The 9354-nt window shown below is 37.6% G+C and overlaps 1 protein-coding gene across 1 annotated transcript; it reads left to right on the forward strand.

The window, feature by feature from the left end:
- Positions 1–183: 183 nt before the first annotated feature.
- On the forward strand, positions 184–3339 carry penka (proenkephalin a). The gene is made up of 3 exons (XM_051701024.1): positions 184–414; positions 732–869; positions 2121–3339. Exons 2-3 carry the CDS (start codon positions 735–737, stop codon positions 2718–2720), a joined length of 735 nt encoding a protein of 244 aa, XP_051556984.1. The 5' UTR covers positions 184–414; positions 732–734; the 3' UTR covers positions 2721–3339.
- The last annotated feature ends 6015 nt before the right edge of the window (positions 3340–9354 follow it).

Below are 9354 nucleotides of genomic sequence, written 5' to 3' on the forward strand. Positions count from 1 at the left end.
AAATAAATAAAAATAAATAAATAAATAAATAAATAAATCATGGTTAATTGATGCTCTGGGGGCAAAAGAATGTTCGCCTCCGTCATTATATGCATGAAGCTTCCTGCTGGCGTCAGATCACAAACGACGTGACGTCATCGGGGGGACAGTGTTTAAAGTTGTGAATGACAGTCACTTCTGAACAGAGCAGGTGTGGAGTTTACTCTCGTTGGGTGAGATAGTACATAACAGACAAACGACGTTTCTTTCACGCTCCAACATCAGTTAAAATTGACCAGCTCGTAGTTCTTGCAAGCTAGAAGTTGTCTTCTTCAATCAACTCTTTTTTACTCCATTTGAAAAGCTGTCCGTCTCGTGCACATTCGTCCATTCAACACTACGGTGGACGCTGCCAAAGAAAACTACTGTAAACAGGTAAGCTGATTGACTAGGTACATAACTAAGCGGGTGTAATAGCTTCTCTGATACACCTCAAAATGAGTTTATGCGCGGCTGGTCCCGTTTTGACAGCGCTGATAGTCTATCACAAGCGTTGTATTATGCAAAGGATTACTATAGCTATATCATTTATTTATTTATTTATTTATTTATTTGAACGTGCGAATTATATTGCATTGTATTATATTATATAGTTTACCATCTTTTCTGACAATTTCAAGACTTTACCTACTCTACCACATATTGCTTTATATTTCCCCATGGAAGTAAGTGTTTACGCTTGTTTTTTCTAGCCCATGGCGTTAATTGTGAACTGGTGGACTCTGGCTTTGAGCGCCTGTCTCGTGCTGACGGTTCGAGCTGAATGCGGCAGAGATTGCGCGCTATGCGTTTATCGGCTGTTCCGTCAACAGATAGAAAGTGACACAGTGGTGAGTTTGATCTCCGACATTGTACACTTCACTTTCGGCAATATTTATTTGTAGCACAAATCTAGGCTAACCAAGAAACTGAGCTGTCATGTACAGAAAAAAAAAGAAAAACATAATATTTTCAACTTTAAAAGAGTTTTTAAAGTCTTAAAAGAGAATTATAAAATTTCCACGTCAAATAGAGCCTTCAGTGGTGTTCTTAGTTAATTTTGGTTACCAAAGTACTTCTTATATCCAGATTATTATTATTATTATTATTATTATTTATTTATTTTTTTTGTAGTAGATTTAATTTATACCATTTTTTTTTTCTCAAGTTTGTAGCTACTTTTTTCGAATAGGCCTAAAACCTAATATGAATAAATTAAAACTAATTATATATATATATATATATATATATATATATATATATATATATATATATATATACACATATATATATATATAATATTATTATTATTATTATTATATAATTAAATATTTATATAATTAAATTTTTAATATTTGTTTTATTCTTTATGTGAACGCAGAATAAAGGCACAAATAATTTTGTTTGTGGTGAAGCATAGCAGTTCAAAATCCATAACACAATCTTGTCCTTTAGAAATGCTGTTTGAAAAAGCACAAGACCTTCTAAGATAGCAATGCAATTAAGGATTTGTGAATAAATATTTTCAAATCAAAGCATAAGTTATTAAAAACAAGTTGTTCAAATTTAGTTCTCTCTGTGTTGCTATATTGAACTTTGCCATTAGGGATAGTTTTCGAACCTCTCTAGCAAGTTCAACGACAATAACATTTTATGCTATGCAGATTGGACGGTAATCAAGGGTTTGGGGCAGAAATGCCAACAAAAGTGACAGAAATGCTCCTAAAATTTAAAATGTGGGAACAAAAAATGGCCCCATAATGAGTTAATCTGTTTTTTTATTTGTAATATTTGAAGTTCTTAATATTCTATTCTATGCCAAGTTATACACATTATCACATAAATTATGATTTGTGTGGGTAGGAGATAATATATTCTCTGGCTGTTTAAGATTAAGAACTAAATTTGAAGTATGTGAACAAAAAATGCAAAGTATTTTTATACATTTAGAAATGTATAAATGAAATTGTGGGACAATTGTAGCCCCTTAATGTAAAAGTAAATTTCTGACACTGATCATAAAAGTATCACTGTATTATATTTATGTGCTCTGGTGGACCAAGCATTTCCTTTCATTGATTGTTCTTTCACCTCTTCCACAGACCTGCACATTAGAGTGTGAAGGGACTGTGGACTCCAGAAAGCTGCAAATCTGCAAAGACATCCTGACCGAAGAGGAGCGCCTTGCTATTGACAACCTCAAGCAAGCAGAAGACAGTGCAGACCATCTGCTCGCCAAGAAATATGGTGGCTTCATGAAGCGTTATGGGGGCTTCATGATTAAGAAGTCAGCAGAGATTGGTGCTGGAGCCCCAACTGAGAGTGATGGCACAGAAACCATTAGTAAGAAATACGGAGGTTTTATGAAGAAGAACAAGGCAGAGGGCGGAGCCGAAGACGAACAAGTGAAACTGCTGAGTGAGATCCTCAGAGTTGGCCTCGGCTCAGAGTTAGATGACCAAAATGACGGGGACGTCGTCAAACGCTATGGGGGCTTTATGAGGAGCGTACAGGGGAACAGCGATCTAGAGGAGGCGGGAAGAGACCTGCACAAGCGCTATGGGGGGTTTATGCGCAGAGTGGGCAGGCCTGAATGGTTGGACAACCAGAAAAGCAATGGGTTTCTGAAACGCACTTGGGAGGATGGAGGTGAGACAGCGCTGCCTGAATTGCAGAAGAGATATGGAGGATTCATGGATTAGAATCTGATCAAGCAGATTAAAAAATGGACACCCATCCTAAACAACCTGTCCCTACTTTGTGTAGAGCTTGCACTGTACCCATTTCATGTGAAGCCATTTTTAATTTCTATTTATTTTGGTCTTTGCTGCTGTATATTCCTCCATAATGTAAAATGTAAATTTCTGTTCTCAGTGATTAGGGTTTGTGTAAAAACAATTAAAGAAAAATATATATATTCTCCCCTCTGTGCTGTAAATGCAATCATGCATCAGACATTTGGTCAAGGGACATTTGGTAAAGATATGGACATCAGGCAGCTTAAGATACTCTTTTACACCACAGAGTGTTATGCGTTCCTCATTTAATGATCTAACCATTTCTGGGTCACCTCACTAAAATTACTTTTTACAGTGTTGCTTTGTTTTCTGAAGATCTCATCACATTAGCAGGTCTGCTTCCTTCATTGCACATAGTAGGTGAGGTTAAGTGTCCAGTCTACCATCTGCACTTGATGTGTTTGATTAATACATTTCTTTTAACAACTGTTCAACAGCTTTTGTTTTTGTTTAAATCAATGCAACATTTCTGAGCTATTATCTGTACAGAATACAATAAATTCATCTTACTGCAGAAGTTAAATGTCTCAGTGAGATATGTGTTTCTCACAAATCAAGTCACCCCACTCTTTTAAGCTATTCTCTATTAGAGTGCCATTACGTTAATGGTTCTAGAAGCTTTTGATTCAAGCCCCAACTTTTTTTATTTTCAGAGCTTATAATAGTCTTACAAACTGGAACACTGGATAGTGGCTAATAAACTGGAAAATATTTCAGAGCAAAGGTGGTAGATCACTGAATTACTGATTGTCACACGTCTGTGAAATTCAGCATACTGCTGTACTAACGTGAAGAAAATAAAAGGCAATTAAAAAGGAACAGTTAAATTACTAAGACATTTTACATAAAAAATAAATGTAAAAATATTTTACAATGTCTTTTCAAGAGAAAAGACTTTAAAATGAAAACAGCCCATTAAAAGGACTATATACAGTATATATAAATACACTGGCGGCCAAAAGTTTGGAATTATGTACAGATTTTGCTCTTATGGAAAGAAATTGGTACTTTATTCACTAAAGTGGCATTCGACTGATCACAATATATAGTCAGGACATTAATAATGCGAAAAATTACTATTACAATTTGAAAAAAACTACTTCAGAGAGTTCTCATCAAAAAATCCTCCATGTGCAGCAATGACAGCTTTGCAGATCCTTGGCATTCTAGCTGTCAGTTTGTCCAGATACTCAGGTAACATTTCACCCCACACTTCCTGTAGCACTTGCCATAGATGTGGCTGTCTTGTCGAGCACTTCTCACGCACCTTACAGTCTAGCTGATCCCACAAAAGCTCAATGGGGTTAAGATCCATAACACTCTTTTCCAATTATCTGTTGTCCAGTGTCTGTGTTTCTTTGCCCACTCTAACCTTTTCTTTTTGTTTATCTGTTTCAAAAGTGGCTTTTTCTTTGCAATTCTTCCCATATGGCCTGCACCCCTGAGTCTTCTCTTTACTGTTGTACATGAAACTGGTGATGAGCTGGTAGAATTCAATGAAGCTGTCAGCTGAGGACATGTGAGGTGTCTATTTCTCAAATTAGAGTCTCTGATGTACTTATCCTCTTGTTTAGTTGTACATCTGGCCTTCCACATCTCTTTCTGTCCTTATTAGAGCCAGTTGTCCTTTGTCTTTGAAGACTGTAGTGTACACCTTTGTATGAAATCTTCATTTTTTGGGCAATTTCAAGCATTGCATAGACTTAATTCCTCAAAACAATGACTGACTGATGAGTTTCTAGAGAAAGCTGTTTCTTTTTTTTGTTGTTGCCATTTTTGACCTACTATTGACCTTCAGACATGACAGTATATTGCATACTGTGGTAACTCAAAAACACAAACAAACACAAAAGATAATGTTAAGCTTCATTTTACAAACCAAATAGTTTTCAACTGTGTTTGATATAATGGCAAGTGATTTTCTAGTACAATATTAGCAATTTAGCAAGATTACTCAAGGATAAGGTGTTGGAGTGATGGCTACTGGAAATGGGGCCTGTCTAGATTTAATCAAAAATGACTTTTTTCAAATAGTGATGGTGCTGTTTTTTACATCAGTAATGTCCTGACTATACTTCATGATCAGTTGATGCCACTTTGGTGAATTAAAGTACCAATTTCCTTCCGAAACAGCAAAATCTGTACATTATTCCAAACTTTTGGCCGCCATTGTATATATGATGTATACATATACACTGATAAGCCAAAACATTATGACCACTCACAGGTGAAGCGAATAATGTTGATCATTCTTAACAAGGTCACATGTCAAGGTCTGGGTAGATAAGATGGTAAGCGAACAATCAGTTCTCATAGTCAACGTGTTGAATGCAGGTTAAATGGGCAGGAGTAAAGACCTGAGTGACTCTGACAAGGTCCAATGTATTATGGCCAGATGACTGGGTCAGAGCATCTCTGAAACGGCAAGGCTTGTGGGGTGCTTCTGGTCAGCAGTGGTGAGTACCTACCGACAGTGGTCCGAGGAGGGACAAACCACAAACCGGGGACAGGGTGCTGGGCGCCCAAGGCTCATCGATGCGTGAGGGCAACGAAGGCAACGAAGGCTACCCCGTCTGGTCCAAACCGACAGAAGGTCTACTGTGGAAAGACAACTAGCCAGTGGAGGGAGTGTGATGTTTAATTTTGTTTTTGTTTTTTTGGAGGGGGCACCAGTAGCACTCCTGTCCCCCTTTGTACATATGTGAGATAGATTAAAATAAACAAATGATAAAGAATTAAATTATACAATGAATACAGCTGGTCAAATGGCAGAGTTTTCCTTTAGAGTGGGACTGGACATGGGTTCAAATTCGACCTAATAAACACTTTTTAAGCCAAGCAAAACTTTTAAAAACAAGCTAAGCCAAGCAAAATTGCAATATAATTTACAAAGGTAAGTAAATGATGACTCACTTTTTTATCATACAGGAAGCAAATGGTCTGCAAATGGAGATAGTTACGACTTGATTGGACTGATCAAATATAGACATGTTGGGTGATTTCTGCTACAAAGACAAGAAAGTACTCCTCCATACTAGAAAAAGCTAATTATATATGTTCAGGTGCATCCATAAAACCATTGATACAAGTGTAGGAAACCTTTTTTAAATTCCGAGACCTCTCAAGGCATATTTATAGTAGATTTGGAGGAATACAACTACTCACTGTTACATTTGTGTTTGAAACTGTTAAGGCCGAGTGACAACAGAAACGTGAGTAGGTATAGCTGCAGGCTGGAGACCTCCAAATGGTGGCGTAATCTCCAAAAGAGGACAAGGTTACTCCAAAAGGGGGCATCACTTTCACTCACAGTTAAAGGGGTCATGACATGAGGAATCAAATTTTCTATGATCTTTTGACGTATAAGAGGTCATTGTACTATAAAAACATACTGTAAGTTTCAGAACTGAAAACTTCCTCCTTAATAGAAAAAGAGTATTTATTTAAACCAAGCTGCAAAAACGGCTAGTTTGGAATTCGTGGAACTTGTGACGTCACAAGGACCATATACATCTGCATATGCAATGCCTATTTTTCGTTCACTGCACCCTTTGCCCCGCCCACTGGTGCTCAGAGTCAGTCACACAGATGAAGAGGAGAGAGATGGGCCTGTCATGGAAGATTCATCCTAAGTGGACTTACACAGGACACCTTCATGTGCCTGTCTGGATTTAAATGTTTTTCTACATAAACATTCACAGATAGACGTCTTTGACCGCTTGATACATATCTCGGGCCGCTTTTAAAAGACGTGGTGTCAAGTTACAACTCTGAAGAGGAGAAGCTCTCTGTCATTCAGCTGCTACTTCATGTTCTTTCACCCATCTGCGCTATTTTAAGTTGTTGGTGTATGAAGACATGATGGAATGATACTGAAAACTGGATGTGGATTATATGTTCGGCTCATATCATACTAGTCATTATACGATTCAAGCTTTGCAAAGGAACTGTTATTGAAGGATGGGGCAGTTAAAAACACGTGATCGCAAAAAACGTGAGTAAACCATTTCATTCATGAATATTTCACATGTCATGACTGTGTGATAGTTTATGGAGTTGACATTCTGTTTACACTGGGTGCGTCCATTGATGTGACATGATGCAATGGCATGAGGCTGTCTACACCATGCGCGTTGACACAAACTTTCTAAACCGTTTATTTGTGTTGTTGGTAGTAATAATAGCGCCACCGCGTTCAGCGCAACATGGAACGGGACATATGTTTACTGTCGGCGCAACGTGACGCGCTGCAGTGGATGCTTCCAAGGTAGACAGCATCATTGATTATAATGGGTTCTATTGCTTTTGACGTGATGTGACGCATCTCTTGTGTCCGGTGTAGACAGGGTGTGAGAATTAACAGTTGTGTTTAAGATGAACAGTTTAATATATTTGGATGCAACCTGACATTTAGTTTTATAATGTTGTTGAGCTGGTTCATTTTCTTCCGACTGAGTTTCAAAAATGGCTCTATTCGATGTGCTGCACAATGATTGCCAATCATAACAGTGGGCGTTTACGTTGAGGTTTTAAGGAGGAGCTTAAGCCAAAACCAAGCATTTCAGACAGAGGGCCAAAAACAGGGTGGAAAATTATCATATATTACTAAGTTTTAATGCAAAACAAATAAATAAATAAAAAAAACTCATGGAAGATAATAAAACTATATTAAAAAGGGAAAGGGTTAGGTAAGGGGCACACTCTCAGTTAATCTAAACACGATAAACAGCATGCAAGTACACTATTCCAACAAGCCAATGGGTGAAGACTGCTGAGTCATGTGACCGGAGTGTCAGCCCTCCTGAGAGCAATTGCACCTACTGTACCAGGTAAACTCGAGAACCGGTATGGTTGAATGGTAATGTTGAGACTGATGAATGTTCTTGAGATGAGGGATCTGTTATGTCCACATCAGTGTGGTTTTAGAAGAGGAAGTAGCACAATGGACACAAATTTGAGTTTAGAAGCTGATGTCAGAAAAGCTCAGATCAATAAAGATGTACTGGTGGGAGTGTTTTTAGATGTAGAAAAAGCATATGACATGATGTGGAAGGAAGGACTTTTAATCAAACTGGACCATATGAATATCAATGGAAGAATGTATAATTGGATAATGAATTTCTTAATAGGTCGAACTATCCAAGTAAGGGTGGGATCTTCCTATTCAAAGGTATACTCTATTGACAATGGTACTCCTCAAGGTAGTGTGTGTAGCCCCATCTTATTCAATATTATGATAAATTACATATTCACCAAAGTTGGTCCAGGATTAGGAAAATCATTATATGCCGATGATGGTGCCTTGCGGAAGAGTGGACGAAACATATCATATGTGGATAAAAGTATGCAGACTGCAATTACAGAAGTAGAAAAGTGGGCTAATGGTTGGGGATTTCGATTGTCAGTGGATAAAACCCAAGTAATATGTTTTTCAAAAAAGAAGAAAACTCCCTCTGTCAAATTAAAATTGTATGATCAAGAGTTAGAACAAATATCAGTTATCAGATTTTTAGGGATTTGGATGGATTCTAAATGAACATTTGCAGCACATATCCAAAGGATCATAGACAAAAGCAAGAGAGACATAAATGTTTTAAGGTGTCTGGCAGAGGGATAGACTGGGGTGCCGATTGGCAGTCTCTTAAAAGAATATATTGTGCAATCATAAGGTCCACAATAGGTTATGGGAGTATGGTATATGGCTCAGCATCGGCCTCATTGCTTAATAAGGTAAATGCCATACAATCTCAAGCATTGAGAATATGCTGTGGTGCATTTAGAACATCCCCAGTGTCAGCACTACAAGTTGAAATGTGTGAGATGCCTTTGGAAATTCGCAGACTCAAGCTGAAATTGGCATATTGGACATCTATAAGAGGCCATTTAGAATCCCATTCTGTCAAAAGAGTATTGGAGGATTGTTGGGAATATGAGTATGCAAATTTGAATAGCTTGGAATGAAAATAAGGATGCCTTACTGTAGTTATGCCAGTAACACCTCCATGGCTTTTCCCAATGCCTGCGATTGACCTCCAGCTGTATAAACGATAAAAACAGGCAAGTTTCAAAAGATACAATAGTGCGCCAGTATTTAGATCAGAAATGTTTTTCAGTAAATCAGATATATACAGATGGTTCTAAAGATCCTGATACAGGTCATAGAGCTTCAGCAGTGTACATACCATACTTCAGATACAGAATATCAAAAAGGACATCAAATCATCTTTCAGTGTACACCACGGAAATGCTTGCTATCATATTGGCTCTTCAGTGGGTTGAAGAGGTCCATCCACTTGAAATGGTGATATGTTCTGACTCCTACTCAGCATTACCAAGTTTAAAGAGTGTAAAATCTTCATCTAGGCAGGACATTTTATTAGTTATACTTCAAAGTCTGTTCAGAATATATCAATTAAAACTGTCATTTCCTTTTTAGGGGTACCCGCTCATGTAGGGGTAGAAGGAAATTGGGAGGTGGATCATATAGCTAAACAGGCTATAACAGACACTCTGATAGAGTTTAGTGTTCCAATGAGTA

This window comes from Myxocyprinus asiaticus, chromosome 6, assembly GCF_019703515.2.
Source record: "Myxocyprinus asiaticus isolate MX2 ecotype Aquarium Trade chromosome 6, UBuf_Myxa_2, whole genome shotgun sequence".
Taxonomy (NCBI): Eukaryota; Metazoa; Chordata; class Actinopteri; order Cypriniformes; family Catostomidae; genus Myxocyprinus; species Myxocyprinus asiaticus.

What these genes read in the sequence shown, in the direction of transcription:
- penka (XM_051701024.1), top strand. Translation starts at nt 735, where the DNA reads ATGGCGTTAATTGTGAACTGGTGGACTCTGGCTTTGAGCGCCTGTCTC. An exon ending in AGATAGAAAGTGACACAGTG is followed by an intron (nt 870 to 2,120) that starts GTGAGTTTGATC and finishes CCTCTTCCACAG; the next exon opens with ACCTGCACATTAGAGTGTGA.